General features: G+C 38.4%; 2 protein-coding genes across 4 annotated transcripts; one reads left to right on the forward strand and one right to left on the reverse strand.

The window, feature by feature from the left end:
• Positions 1–234: 234 nt before the first annotated feature.
• Positions 235–11758, forward strand: LOC141432014 (uncharacterized). Its single transcript, XM_074093372.1, has 6 exons — positions 235–678; positions 2393–2598; positions 6540–6675; positions 7231–7496; positions 9036–9240; positions 11044–11758. The coding sequence occupies exons 1-6, from the start codon at positions 630–632 to the stop codon at positions 11124–11126; spliced, it is 945 nt and encodes a 314-aa protein (XP_073949473.1). The 5' UTR covers positions 235–629; the 3' UTR covers positions 11127–11758.
• A 600-nt stretch (positions 11759–12358) lies between these two features.
• LOC141432012 (uncharacterized) lies at positions 12359–15176 on the reverse strand. 3 transcript variants are annotated; one of them, XM_074093369.1, is made up of 6 exons: positions 14903–15176; positions 14468–14825; positions 13890–14413; positions 13535–13724; positions 13169–13204; positions 12359–13047 (listed from the first exon to the last, which is right to left on the reverse strand). In XM_074093369.1, the coding sequence occupies exons 1-6, from the start codon at positions 14909–14911 to the stop codon at positions 12425–12427; spliced, it is 1740 nt and encodes a 579-aa protein (XP_073949470.1). In that variant the 5' UTR covers positions 14912–15176; the 3' UTR covers positions 12359–12424. The 3 variants fall into 3 exon arrangements, with proteins under 3 accessions (XP_073949470.1, XP_073949472.1, XP_073949469.1); XM_074093371.1 differs by having other exon boundaries at positions 13676–13724; positions 13890–14825; XM_074093368.1 differs by having other exon boundaries at positions 13890–14825.
• Positions 15177–15304: the final 128 nt, after the last annotated feature.

Consider the following 15304-nt stretch of genomic DNA (forward strand, 5'->3'; position numbering starts at 1 on the left):
TCCATATAAAACGAAAAACTGATCCTAGTGCGGTGAGAAACCTAACACTTAAAATCCATATTACCACTCTATTATTTAATTACTTTTGCTGATCATCGCATATGTGGCATAAGAATATGATCTCATGGCCTATTATCACAACTACCAACGTATGCAAAAACATAAATAAATTAAGATAAGTGCGTTAAGCAAGTTCATTTTCGACTACACACTTAATTACTTTACCACGCAATCAAATCTTTACCACGACCGAGATCAGTCTCTCTCGCTGAACAGATCTCAGTCAACATTATGAAATTAAAAATATGTATTTTGATTGTCCAGCTTGCGACAAGGCACATGTGTGAAATCTTCCCAATCATCCAATGCGCGTGCGCGAGACATCGCGACGAGATTTAAATTTAGCCGAGTCGCCGGAATTTTGCTGGCCTATTTCGATACCGCCACAAACGGCAAATTTTATCCGACTTCAAAGTTCGCTTTATCGTTATTTATGGTCGATTTATAAGTGGGTAATTTATATTGGAGTGTAGTGACTGAGAACGGTGATGTGCTGCGTAGTGAGAAAAACACTTTTGAGTGAAGTGAGACCCCTGTGTTGACTAGGTTAGAATCGGCTGAGAGGGAAGATGCGTGCGGTTCAGTTGTTAAGTGTGTTAGTATTTATGTCAGTGGGAGGTGAGATCATGATTATGTTTCTTTTACGTATTTACTAATACTAACTCGTCTAATTATTTTGACAGTAAAAAGTGAACTCTTTAGTCAATAGTAAGAGAAGGCCTAAAAATAGTAATCGTAAATAATGGAAACGGCTATTAAAAAAAGGTAGGTACTTTTTAGACGTTTTCGACGAAAGATCTTCATGAAAGATAGAGAGAGAGAAACTGGCATTAACATTGATTTTTAGCTAACAGTTCCAGTAATCGGTCAATTGATCCGATGTCCCATGTTTATACACTTTCCTGCAAGCTTTAATCTCCCCCAAAAATGCTTGTCGATAGCACACGTACAGTGCTGAGATAGCGGCCCCTTGTGGCTCGGCCACGCTCGGCTTCGACAGGGGCGTCCCGATCGCAACATAAACACCTAAACAGTATAAAGAAAGACGAATGTTGCATGAAAAGCGCTCGCTCGAGACTTCGCGATCCTCCAAAGAATAAACACGTTTAACAATCATCTCACGTTTTATTGCCTGTAAATCGCGATTTGTAATAACGAGAGCGGAAACAGGAATTTTGTCACTTAAGGATAAAAGACAAAGGAGTGGGTAAAAGATGTTACCATCACATAAAGAGCACTCAATTTGTTGCGCATATTTTAAAGGATAAGAGGACGCTTACTGGTTTAATTTACTTGCTTGTTACCCTAAACGAACGAAGGAAAACATTAAACAATAAGCGTCCAAGTTTTATGATTTTTAAAGCAGTTATACCTTGATTAAGAGGTGAATCGATATGAAATTATTTGGAAAAGAGCCGTGCCTTTGGGTGCTTCAAAAAACGGCCCAAATATATCGAGCCTTCATGAAAGCCTCTGGCAAGAACGTTCAACGGCTCAGCCACGAATACGGTTTTCTCTGTTATTTACGCGGCGGAAACGCATGCCGCACAGTGGGTACCGAGCAGCACACGCGGTAAACAGAAAAATACTACCGACCGCGCATAGTCATGTTTGGGCCGTAAGCTCTTCAGGCTTGAACTACCCAACCTCGCTTTGTGCTTTTAAAAGCAGCAAAGGCGACTACAGGCTTATAGCTATGATGGTTGACTGGAGTCACCAACAAGGTCGGCAGTTAAGCATACTGTCGAATAGAAGGTAAGCATTAAAGTTTTAGGAGGGATTAGCAGACCAGGATCAGCTATAAACTACCAAGTTGACTGTTAATCCAGAGTTAAGAGTGTCAAAATGTATGAAAAGTAAAGTGAATGTTTGATGGCCCTAACTCAGGGCTAAGGGTTTAATTTTTTTACCCTGGACCGGGCAAGTGGCTCTTAATGAGGTTTTTCTGACAGGTGGAATGTCGCTTCGCTAGATGGCGTTAGTATCCTGGGATCCGTTTGAGGTCTTGCTTCTGATTGGCTAATTTAGTTATAAACCAATCCCGAACGTGACACAATATCAAAGTCATACAGACCTCACGATAGGTACTAGCGCCAACTAGCCAGTCACATATATACATTTTATAAAGTGTATTTTAAATCAACCAGTACGCCGTGCTGGACTAAGAACCTATGCAGTATGTTCCAAACCTAATGCGCATGGCAGAGTAAAATACCTAAATAAATTTTGTTTTTTTATCAGACTCATTTGCGCATAGGACCATGAAATGAACATACTGTTTGTTCAAAAGTTTGCCATAAGAAATGAACATCACCCTTACATTTTATTTTAGGTGCAGTAACATGTCTTCGGATACGGGACTTGCGGATCCCGTCGCATGTTGCCGAGGGCTCGGAAGCCGTCCTCAGTTGCAAGTACGAGCTGGGAAAGCAGCACCTTTATGCTGTCAAGTGGTTCAAGGATGACCGGGAGTTCTACCGGTACCAGCCTGTTACTAACGGCACTCAGGCCTTCACGGAGAAAGGAGTGTCCGTTGATGTGAGTTGAAACTTGAAAGTAAACAAGCAACCAAATTAGCATTCTGAGGACCTCCCCCGACAGCTTAGCGACTTTTAGCGCCATCTAGTTTCAAATAGACAAACTAACATTTAGTCATTGTTATCAATATTTAGGGTCGATTTTCAAAATCATATGAACAGCTCCAATACAATTTTGGTCTACGTGAGAAAATGTATGTTGTACCTATTTGAAATACGAGTACCTAGTACCTAGATAATACCTAGATAGTAAAAATTTAATTCAACCGCTAATTTTGTAACAGTACACAGAATTTAATCTTTTACCAATGGCTTTTTACTGGGTAAGAATTCAAAAATCGGCCCCTAGTTCTAATGCTGTCAAGGCTTTTTGAACACGAACGCACAAATACAACTTCCGGCTCGTCCTTCGGACTTGGGTCCCCAGACACAACCAACGTTTTCATGCAGAGAGATATCTCTATTATGGCTTTCTATGAAGGAATATTAGAACCGGTCGCGAAAAAATCTTTGTACCTTATGGCATTGTTAAAAAAATGTAACTGGCTAATGTTAAGAACATCCTTATTATGATTATACCTTAATCTGAAAATAACTCGGTTTGTCTATCTGTCCGGTATACCTCTTCACGCTTAAAAAGCTGAACTGATATAGATGAAATTGGGTATTAAGACAACTTAGGTCCTGAGAAGGACACAATAGTTTATATCCCGGAAAATCGCACAGTTCTCTCAGATACACGAATTCTTCGCAGACGGAGTCACGGGCAACAGCTTGTACCTATTAAATAAGCAATTGAAATAATTGCTGCTAATTATGAAGCAACCTTTTTTTTATTCAACATTTTATTTATTTCAATCTCGGTCACCATCATCTTGACGACCAGATGGCCTAGTGGTTAGAGAACCTGACTACGAAGCTTGAGGTCCCGGGTTGATTCCCGTGTCGGGGCAGATTTGTATGAAAAATACGAATGTTTATTCTCGGGTCTTGGGTGTTTAATATGTATTTAAGTAAGTATGTATCTATCTATATAATTATATTTATCCGTTGCTTAGTACCCATAACACAAGCTTTGCTAAGCTTACTTTGGGACTAGGTCAATTGGTGTGAATTGTCCCGTGATATTTATTTATTTTATCTTAAATGTAGGTATTTTTGCACTATTTACTCGTAATTAAAATTGATTGCAAAATGTTATAGCAGTTTTTAATTTTGATTTTTGATCTTCGGGTTGTGGCGTAATAAGTATAAATATTTAAGAGCAAATGATTACTACTATTCATGGTCCTTTTATGAATATGATTATTTTGCGCTGCTGCAACCCGCACTGTAATCAGGAAAAAATAAGTTAGGCCTGTACGACCTTTGAATGAGTGAATGCATTTCAAAGTTTTCAGCCCATAGTCCATAAGGAGAGAAGAAGTACTACATGTAAAGAGGGGCGCGCGATAAAGGGTAGAAAATGAAATAGGTATCTTTCATCGAAACTCTTTTCGAAACTGACAAATTTTGACGTATTGTGCTAAAATATGACACAATTTTAGTTCCATTTTCCGACCCTTTATTACCTACTTTTTCTTGACGGACTACATGGTTTGCATTTTTCCCATTAAATGTCTCAAATAGATCTAGATCTCGATTAATAGTAGAGGTATAACTATCAACATACTGGATTTGAATCTAATCGTATTTTCAAAACATATTCCACTATATCAATCTACTTACCTAAGTATACATCTTTGTAGTTATTGGAACTCTAACCTACGGAATAGGTCAAAAAATAATATACCAATTACTTACTTGCTAATTACACTTTTTCCATTTATATATTGAAAATGTATAGTTAGTATCTACAACAAATACGGAACTAAGTAGGTCAAAGCAATTGTCAGAGCCGCTACCCAGGGGTAAACAGAGTTGACAAGCGTGAAATTTAGTTATTGTCACGTTGACCGGACATTCATTTAAAAACTCTAACAACTCGAGTAACGTGTCAAAAGTGTCGTATAAATAAGGGTAGCAACTAAAGTATTATACAGATGTAATACATAATGGTTTTCCATCGTGTTTTGTCAGTAAACTTCTTATTTATCGTGCTCTCTTAATTACCTTCAATACCCATCGTAAAGCCGTTTTAACAAGTGACACTAAATAATAAAGTTCCGTATTAATGGCTTTGAAATATCACTCATTTAATACAATAACTGATTGACACTTGAGGTGCCGTCGTATTCCGACTTTTCCCGATGGAAATACATTGTGTACTATCACTGTACCTTGTCATATAAAATTGACGGACGTATTAATGCGACAAAGTAAACTCGTACCTAATTAATTAGCTATAAATTATAAATTAGATTAAAAGGAAGAAATGTACGGAGTACTAGCCTTTTGCGTTTTTGCCTTTTGCCTTTTGGTTGCGTGAACCATTAGGTCTGGCAGTTGAATAGTAATTCCGGGATTTTCACTAAATTCCCATGAGGATGCCCAGGAATTAAGGTAAATGTACTAGTGCTCGTCACTGTCCTGATAGTTGCTGTCTTTAACTTTATGTCATTAGCAATAGAGGTTACAGCAGGGTGGCATCTACTGAGCATTAGCGTGTCGAGCGCTTGGACGGGTGGGGGGCATCCTATACTGTGCGACTTATAGAAAAGGTGAAAACGATTGTGATTTCAAGTGCATTTGATAATAATGCCTCAGTATTATGAATGTAATTGATATCCTTAAAATTCGGACATCACACAAAAGACAGCAATCAACCAACCAACTAGAACCAAAATCCAAGATCAATCGAAATCGTGTGGACGTCCCAAAACAACATGGACGGCAGTAGTTATGAAGGACCTAACTAACTACTACTTAGTAAAATAGTCCCAATAGCGAACCAGAAGCGACCTCTCTAGAGAAGGAACAAAAAGAGGTTAACAGATCCGACCCCGATTAGAAACGGGACAAGGCCGGAAGAATTTTTTTATCCCACTAATATTATAAATGCGAACGTTTGTAAGTCTGTTTGTTTGCTTGTTGCTTCATCACGTCTAAACCGCTGAACCGATTTTGATGAAATTCGGTATAGAGATATTTTGAGTCCAGGTAGCAGGATAGCTTTTGTGCCGAAAAATTGCAGATTGCTGCAGACTCATCGTTGCGCTATGCGCTTGGTTTAAGCGCTCGGCAGACAATTACAACTTGTTCCTTTTACTCGCAGACATTATAATAATATACAGAGTCCTGACGTTGGTAAAACGACAAAGGGAAAGCTGTGCGCATGACATGTTATAAGAATCTTTATCTACACAGATATCATAAATGCGCTCAAAAACCGGAAATTATGACCAGCATAAACGGTTTCGTTTCAAACTTGTCTGTGTTTAATAATAAAATCGCAAACTACGATTGCAAACCAACTTTATTGACATTCAAATTTCGAACATCTATCATTGGACCCCAATTCTAATATCAGTCGAGAATGTCGAGATGACGTTTTATGCGCAATCGAAACGTCAATTTTTAAATAATCTCGAACGTTGCTTGATATCGAACGATATGAGAGTTGGGGCCGTGTCTAATTTGTCTCTGAATTTAAAAAAAACCATGGACTTTAAAAGTTTTCATTTAGCGCCATTTTTGACGTCCAGTTCTTGTTGCAAGATTAGTTTATCCATACTAATATTATAAATGCGAAAGTGTGTGTGTTAGTATGTTTGTATGTTTGTCCGTCTTTCACGTCGAAACGGAGCGACGGATCGACGTGATTTTTTTTGGTATAGAGATAGTTATTAGTTAGTTACATAGGACGTCTTTCGGCTGACATGATGATATGTGTAAAAGATAAAGAAGTGTTTATGAGTGACTGTACAAAATTAAGTACGCATTAAAAACTCGTGTGAAATTATTATGAAACTTTTTTTAAAGGTTGTCGTTCGTTCTTTGCAGTTGGAGCGTTCCGACCGGACAACTGTCACGCTGGTACACATGATCAGCGACTCAGAGGGCGAGTACCGCTGCGAAGTCATCTGCGAAGCGCCTGGCTTCAAGCAGATCTCTGCCAAGGGACACATTTCCGTTCATCGTGAGAGACATTTGTTTTCGTTCATGAGATTAACTCTTAATAACTCTCCATGCACCTGAACTTAATAATTAATGTGAACACGCGAAGGATCCCTATTATTTACTATCATCATCATCATCCATCATCCCAGCCTATATACGTCCCACTGCTGGGCTTATTTACTATAATACCTATTATTATTATTAACGCGAAAGTAACTCTGACTGTCTATTATTTCTTCACGCTTAAACTGAAGGACCGATTTAGATGAAATTTAATAACTATGGAGACAGGTGGAACAAAAAATAGTTTTTACCCCGGAAAATTCCACGACTCTTAAGACTCTTGTTAAAACTTCTGTTAGTTTAATGTTCGGTTGTCTTTATTTGTCTTCTTGCCATTTGCCTTTATCAGACACAAATAAAAAAAAAGTGATATTGACCTTCTTACTCACATGAATAGAAAGACCTCATGATAAGTAATGTGTCTCTGGGGGTAGAAATCGCCGACGCACCATAACACCAGTTTGTTGTCTTAATTCCTATTTTCACTGTTTAGAACTTTGTACAATTCCAGTTCTACCGAAATCAGAACCGCAAGTGACGGGTCTTCGGGACCAGTACAGAGTCAACGAGCCCTTGGAGCTCAACTGCTCGTCCCTGGGCGCCCGGCCCAAAGCCGAGCTCAAGTGGCTGGTGAACGGAAAGGAAGCGCCAGTGTACCACGTGCGCGGGCCGTGGGACCTGCGGTCAGTGCAGCCAAGCGACGCCACTGATACCACGCTGGAGCTCAGCTTTGGGGTCCGCTCTAACCATTTTCAGCACGGAGTCATGACTCTAACGGTAACTTATAGTACATTGTTGTAAAGGCCGGAAAGTAAGCAATAGATATATAGAACGAGTTAGTTCGAAGGCTGACGCGAAGAGGAGGCTTTCAATAATACGAGTTCATCTACTTCACTTTTGGCCGAGACTAAACATTGTGCTTTTCACGACAACTGCGAGGAAATAAAAAAAGATGATGATGATGTAGATGATGTATCTACATAATAGATATAAATGATACATCTGATGTAGATGATGGCGATGATGTGGATGATGATGATGGAGATGATGTATCTACATAATATATATAAATGATACATCTGATGTAGATGATGATGATGATGTAGATGATGATGATGGAGATGACGATGATGATGATGTAGATGATGATGAAGATTACGTAGATGATGATGATGATGTTAAAGATGATGAAGATGATTAAAAAAATGATTTTAATGCAATTAAATGTAAATAATTATGCAATAGCCAGTGTCTTCTCGAAAGAATCTGCAGCAGGTGGCGGGTCTCTCATATGATTGAAAAATTGTTTGAAGTTCAAAGAACGTAAAAACTTATTATACATGGCTATCCCGGGGGAACTACGCAATTTTTCGGCACAAAAGCTGTCCTGCTACCTGGACTCAAACTATCTGTATACCGACTTTCATCAAAATCGGTTCAGTGGTTTAGACGTGATGAAGTTACAAACAAAAAAGCAAACAAACAAGCAGACTTACAAACGTTCGCATTTATAATATTAGTGTAGTTTTGGGACGTCCACGCGATTTCGATTGATCTTGGATTTTGGATCTAGTTGGTTGGTTGAATAATTGTCTTTTGTGTGATGTCCGAATTTCAATGTTATCAATTACATTCATAATACTGAGGCCTTATTGTCAAACGCACTTGAAATCACAATCGTTACCGTCGTCGTCACCATTTCTTTATATCGCACAGTATAGGATGAGGGTCGAAAGAGATGGTGAATACCTAAATACACCGTGTTTATCTTGATTTCCGTTAACTACAACAGACGGCTCAGGCCCTGTACTACGAAGGGCAAAATTCTAACTTCGTATCTTGCCGTCCCGCTGACGCTTATATTATTTTCGAACTACGTAGTAGCCCCCCAGTTCATTGATAGAAACTACGTGGTAATTAACTTTTCGGCCAAATCGTTAGTAGATAAATGTTAAATTAAAATGTTAAATGTTTTATTAGCGTGGGGAGATGGTCATTATAAACGTCAAATTGTAAAATTTATAAACTTTTCTAGTGACATTGGCTTGACACATAGGAGAGGCATTAAAAAACTCACATTTTTAACCCTTGTTTTGCTAAAGGACGTTAAAATAAGGAACCCTAAAAATTACATGAAAACCTTTACTGCGCATAATTAACTATCCTAATTTTTTATTATCTTTTAAACAGTAAGAGTTATTCCAATAGTGCCTTGGAGATATTAAATTAACGTTGCATAAATCACTTAAAAATATTATTATTATTTCCTTGTGTATTTTACCGAGTCACTAGTACCTACTACCAATTTTGTTTTAGTGCCAAGCTACGATACCGCCTTTGTACCACAAAGAGACGGTATTCCGATACCACATGCTCCAACAACAAGGGTTTAAGCTAATAGAGACCACGACGCAACACTACATCAAGACCACCGAGAAACCGTGTACCAGCACTATTAAGATTCAGCTCGAAGAAACTGCCAAAGATATGGAGCCTTGGTCTCTGACGTCAAAAAAAACTGGTAAGACCTGGGTTTTCGTATTAATAACCCTAATATAAACACAAGGCATTGTGACAGTCAAGTTCATAAAACATATAAAGGCGGCCAAAGAACCACGAGTTAATATTGCACGAATTATTTTGGACCACTTCTTACCCGACTGTAAGGAGAGGTATTTTAACCATGTGAAGTTCATTGTTACTAAATGCATTTACTGCCGGCAGTGTTTTACATATTTTGTTAAAATATATTAAAATATATATATTTTGTATAAAGATGCGCGGGAATTATTTGCCTTCTAAATGAAATTAATTAACCACTAATTATTAATTAATCAATACCTCTAGCGATACTTCGGTAACTAATAATTAATCCATACCAAGTGGGGTATTAATTAAAAGTGAAAATCGAACAAGTTTAAAACGTTTTATGGCGGGTGTCTACACTACACAGTGACTCATACCATTCTTATACATAATACACAATACCGAAGCGACCGAACTGTACTCGGGCTAGAACTCGAAAGCACGTGTTCTCCCAGAGATACGACGCCGAGATAGAGCTGTTTCCGAGATCCAAGAAATAAATAAATATATAAGAATTACTCGTTTAAAGAAGATTACTCCACGTAGCGTTCTCCTGAAGTTCTGCGAATATTTAGCTGCTCTAACAAAGAAATATATACGCATTTGATATTGTAAGCAATTGTTGTAGTATATTTATTTATATATTTCGAAGATCTTGGAAACCGGGTTCTGCTTTTTGCAGAATTATTGTTTGCCAACTGTTTCATTTCCCAACTCTTAATTTTCCCCGAAACCAAAATTTTTTCTCGGTGTATTTTTTATGCTTTTATAAAACACAGTGAGTAGGTTAGGTTAGGTTTGTTTTATGAAATTTCCGAAAAAAATATAGTTTACAGAGAAAATCCTAGGTTGGCAAATGAAACATTTTGGAAACGTGAGTTTGAAAAAAAACAGAGAACCCTCGGAAACGGATCTACTTAATTATTTTGACGAAATTTGGTATGTTCTGGTTTTTGGGGGTGAACAATTGATCTAGCTTACTGTGATGCTGACTGTACATGCAGACTATAACTATGGAGGAGCGGTGCCTCCTGACACTAGGCTTTATCAAGCTTAAAAGGAGGCTCCAGCCATTATACAATGTTATGTAAAAATTGTTATTGAAAAGAAAGTATTTTGATTTTTGATTTGATTGAGCTTAGTTTTATCTCTGGGAAAACGCGAGTTTTCAAGTTTTAGGCCGTCTTGCAGGGAAAAAAAATCTAGATTTAGTAGTTAAACCAGGCTTAAGCTTGACAGTTCCATACAATTTGACACTACTAAACTGAGCTTAACGCTAGCTCGAGATTTATGTGTTTACTGCAAGTGGGCCTTAGTGTGTTTTTCTTAAGGCTGAATTTCCAGCGCAATAAGGTGCTAAATTTTGGTAGTTTGACATCAACGTCTAGAGGTTTAGTGTTAGGTCTAGAGGTTAAGTGTTGAACTAGCAAACTAAAGGTCTGTGTTTTGTCTCGGGCAGGTGTAACGTAGTTTTCTTAATTTTTGTTTTTATTTACATATTTATTTAGTTCACATTTTTCTTTTAACGCTTATTAAAGACGTTCTTATATTCTAAGAAAAAACACGATTAAACAAAAAAAGAACTCCATACGTAGCTCGATCCCCCAGGTACTTGCTAGTTATAATTTGACCATTTCCAAGATCGATATTAAGAAATGCGTCCTTAGTTTTGTTAAGTTTATCTTTAATTAATATAGAATACATATAAAAAAGCTAATTAATATCATTTTATTTGCAGATAGTGCTGGATCCGTGAACAGTTCCATCGTGGCGTTATTGGTTTGCATTTCAATCGAAGCACTTTTGCAGATTATTAATTAATTGTTTTTAATTAGTTTTAAAGCATTTCTGTCATTTTAAGTGGGAGACCCGTGTTCAACAGTGGACGTCTACCGTGTGCTGATGATGATGATAAATTTGGCGCTGGCAGATTTCAACTGTTCATTGAGAATATTTTGACCCAGGTTAAAAATAATATTCCTAAGGATAGCGAAGTATGGACTTTGTCAATTAAATTGGTGATAATGATCAGTTATCTTCAGGTCGTGACATTTTCTGGCTGCCAATGCTATCTTCAATTATGATATTATTAATTAATTAGATTTTTCAATGTCGTTAATTTCGATTTTATAATAGATGACCTTATCTGTGCCAATTATTTAACCATAGAATTTCTTTATTATTTATCTAAATTAAGGTAATCTTTCATCGCCAAAGGGATAAAGATTAAATGTCTATGTAGTACTACTTCGGCTTAACTAGCGCACGTTATAATTTAACCATTCCGTTTCGACTAAATAATATATTTATCCGATTGTGTTCTTGAGATCAATCGCACCCACTTCTGCTTCTTAAATTCTGTTTTGGCTACTGCGTGTTATAATAAAATCGTTTCACGAAAAGGTTTTAAAGGTTTTAAGAAAACTAAAGATATCATTATTCATAATAAAAAAGAATATTGAATTCATTATAGTGGTTTTCTAACATAGAGTGATATTTATCATTATTTGAATTTCTGTCTAAGTAATACATTCATTTGGCTTGTGATATGAATTTACTCTCAAAATAATAAAAGCATTTATTTTATCAATAATATTTATTTGATAATTGAAAGACCAAAGAAAACTATTTTTGTTATAGAGTTACTTAGTTTTGTATCTGTTTGTTCTTGTGAAATTGTAATGAACTCATAACTTTTCTTAAAGAATGACCTGAAGTAAACATTTTCCGTATCAGTTTATTTTTAACAAAAATAATAAGTTACGATTATGTCAAAGATCTTGTTAAGTATACATTTGTAAACCAAATTATTGTACCTAATGATTAATATATTGCGTGGTACTTGACTGTCTACAATCAACTACAAAATTGGTACTAGCTTTTAAACATAGTAATGTTTTCAGGTGTTTGTTTATTCCAGAATAATTTTGGCCAGTTAACTAGTATAACAATGTAGTGGTGGTAAAATGAAAATAGTAGTAGTGTTAATAAAACACAATTTATGTTATAATATTAATAAAACGTTTATTTACAATGCCTCTTATTTTCTAATCTCATTTGTTACATTATGAAAGCGTATTGTAGTGTGATAAGGTTTTAGTGACTCTGATTAGTATGTGTTAGTAGCCGGAACCCCTGGGACCATTGGGGCCACCGCTAGGGTAGCCGTCGTCTCCTCCCTGTCGTCCTCCATTTCCTCTGCCTCCTTGAGGTCCACCGCTTGGATACCCACCACTACCACCAACAGGCCCTTGGCTGCCAAAGCCACCGCTGCCTCCCTGAGGCCTAGCACTCGGGTACCCCATGTCATTCCTTTGACCACCGCTGGATAGACCTCTTTGACCTTGTGGACCACCACTGGGATATCCATTATCACCATTTAAACTCTCAAGACCATTACCATTTCTACCGGGACCTCCAGATGGGTACCCAGAGTTGGCCTGACCGTTCTGTTGGCCTCTTTGGGAGCCTCTTGTGCCTCCTTGATTCCCTCCGTTTCTACCGCTTCCAGGTCCTCCTCTCGGATATCCCGATTCTCCTTGATCCCTTTGTTGTGATAATCTGTCATTCTGGTCCTGGAAACTTCCTTGATTGTCTTGCTCTTGATATTGGCCAGATCTTGAACTTCCACTGCCAGGTCCACCTCGTGGGTAGCCAATATCGTTGTCACCACTGGCGAAGTCTCCTGAGCTCGGCCCACCTTGCGGATAGCCTTGAGAACCACCTCCTGAACCTTTGTTGCCTGGTGAAATAAAAAAAAATAAGTGAGATCGAACGCTATTTAATTAAACCGCTTTCAGGTATCGAAGTAGCTAGAGAAAGCATATTGTTTATATTGTAAAACAGTGTTAAATAGTAATTACCTGAGCCAAATCCTGACCCACCATTACCGGCACCACCTGAAAAAATATAACTTCAAATCTAGATTTTGTTAGATAATCCGATGGGAGAATATGAATTCATTAAATTAAGTTTGATAAATGATAATAAATAAAACCTCTCTTTTTTCGCAACTTTTTTTACGAAATCTAGTAATCCTTTTTCTTTTAAAATAACATCATCTATAAAAATCAACCGAATTGATCCTTTTATTGCAGTCAGTTAAAAAATAATTAAGCCTTCATGTGTAAACTAAAGTATTAACTCGGTAGGTATATTGTAATCTCATAATTATATGAGCAAAAACTTTGTTGCGTAATGTGCCATCCATAGACTTGTAATGAACGAACCCTCGTATCGTATCTGAGGCTTGTATCCTTGTAGGCCAGCCTCGTACTCGACCACCTGCTTCCTGCCATCGGGGAGCACTACGTTATATTCCCCGGTGGCGACGTCACCGTCACGTTGTTCAGAATGACCAAATTTAGTACCTGTCTGCGAATCGTCGACCTCATAGTTAAACTCGTATTTAGCTGGCTCCTAAAACATAACAACAAATGTTAACATATTTTAATATGAAAAAGATTGGTTTAAAAATGTATTTGAGAAGTTCAAAAGCATAATGAACAACAATGCTGTCAATCTCAATGAAGCAATAACCGTAATAGCATGCAAATAAGAAAGAAATATTTTTAAGGTACTAACATCAGATTCACTTCCATCATAATCAGAACCGCTACCACTACTCCCACTTCCAAAACCTGGTGCGCCGTACATCGACGAAGGTGGGTCATTAGGATTCTGTCTTCCAAACCCACCCTGTGGGCTGTTAGCGTTCGGGGCCCCATACGAAGATTCAGGTGCTCTTTGTGATGCAGAGAATTGGACTGGTGACTGCCCACCAGCACCAAATTGGCTGTTCGGTTGCTGAAGTCGGCCACTTGGAGGTGGACCATAAGAACTATCCGGTCGCTGACCAGAGATCTGGCCATCGCGCGCACCACCTCCGTTACCGCCACTTGGAGATCGGCCTAAACCAGATTGCTGATTTGGAGGACCGTAAGTTGATTGGGGTCGCCCACCGCTACCAAACCTGTCTCCTGCCCCCGCAGATGGTTGACTTCCTGATCTTCCAAACGAATTGGAGTTCTGCTCGGGGACGCCATACTCCGAACTCGGAGTATTAGCGTTTCCCTGACTTCTTTGTTGTGGCTGGGAGGCAAAGACACCTTGAGATGGGCTAGCTCCGAAATTTCCCTGGGATGATCTACCACCAAATCCACCTTGAGATTGACTACCTCCAAAATCACCTTGTGACTGAGTTCCGCCAAAACTACCTTGAGGTGAACCGGCTCCACTGCGTCCTGAGCCCTGTGCTGGTGGCCCATACTCAGCATCCAAATTACTCGATGAAGGAAATTGGCCCGGTGGTGAATAAGAATCACTGATCTGGTTTTGATTGCCCTGTCTTCCAGAGCCAGATCGACCACCTGGACCGCCGGGAGATCCATTCCCTAATTCTGGGGGGCCATACTGTGGGGCAGGTCTGCCGTTGCCGCCAGTGGATGGTGGGAGGTAGCTGCTGACAGGGGGTTCACATTTGCTTGTAGACCACGCAAGAGCGCTAAACCAAATAACCCACTGAAAATGAATGAACCGATTAAACACAGAGGTGACGAAATCGTAACACTATTGGTAAATAGCTTGAAAAAACTTACTATAATCATTGTCTCTGTTACTTTGTTTGTATTAATGATGCAGAAGACTATTCTAATGTTATGTTGACAGTTAATATGTGCTGCTTTATTAAGCTTCAGCTCAAGAGTAAGTTGAATTTGAGGAGTTTGGGTTTATATAGTTCGGTCGGCGGCGAGCGTGATATCAATGGTAATGCAAGAGCAGCTCACGCGTTGTGTCGTGTCTCCGGTTTAAATTCGTGCATCTATCTATCGACGACGCCGTGGGAGTCGTTGATGCAATATTAATAAATCTATGTCGGTTATCGATGCACCCTAATTTCAGCCTTTTTTTTATTACTTTAAATGTGAAAAAAGGTTTACTAAAGGTCTTTCTTTAAAAAAAAACTGTGGCCATTACCAGGCGGCACTGGTATCCTTAGC

Source organism: Choristoneura fumiferana, chromosome 10 (assembly GCF_025370935.1).
Source record: "Choristoneura fumiferana chromosome 10, NRCan_CFum_1, whole genome shotgun sequence".
In the NCBI taxonomy this organism is placed as follows: Eukaryota; Metazoa; Arthropoda; class Insecta; order Lepidoptera; family Tortricidae; genus Choristoneura; species Choristoneura fumiferana.

Excerpts from the sequence above, each read along its gene's own strand:
- LOC141432012 (XM_074093368.1), bottom strand. Across the intron at positions 13,725-13,889 it reads ATGATGGAAGTGAATCTGAT|GAGCCAGCTAAATACGAGTT; the intron begins GTTAGTACCTTA and ends GTTATGTTTTAG. Across the intron at positions 13,048-13,168 it reads TGGGTCAGGATTTGGCTCAG|GCAACAAAGGTTCAGGAGGT; the intron begins GTAATTACTATT and ends TTATTTCACCAG.
- LOC141432014 (XM_074093372.1), top strand. The coding sequence starts at position 630 with ATGCGTGCGGTTCAGTTGTTAAGTGTGTTAGTATTTATGTCAGTGGGA. Across the intron at positions 679-2,392 it reads AGTATTTATGTCAGTGGGAG|GTGCAGTAACATGTCTTCGG; the intron begins GTGAGATCATGA and ends ATTTTATTTTAG. Across the intron at positions 9,241-11,043 it reads TCTGACGTCAAAAAAAACTG|ATAGTGCTGGATCCGTGAAC; the intron begins GTAAGACCTGGG and ends TTTTATTTGCAG.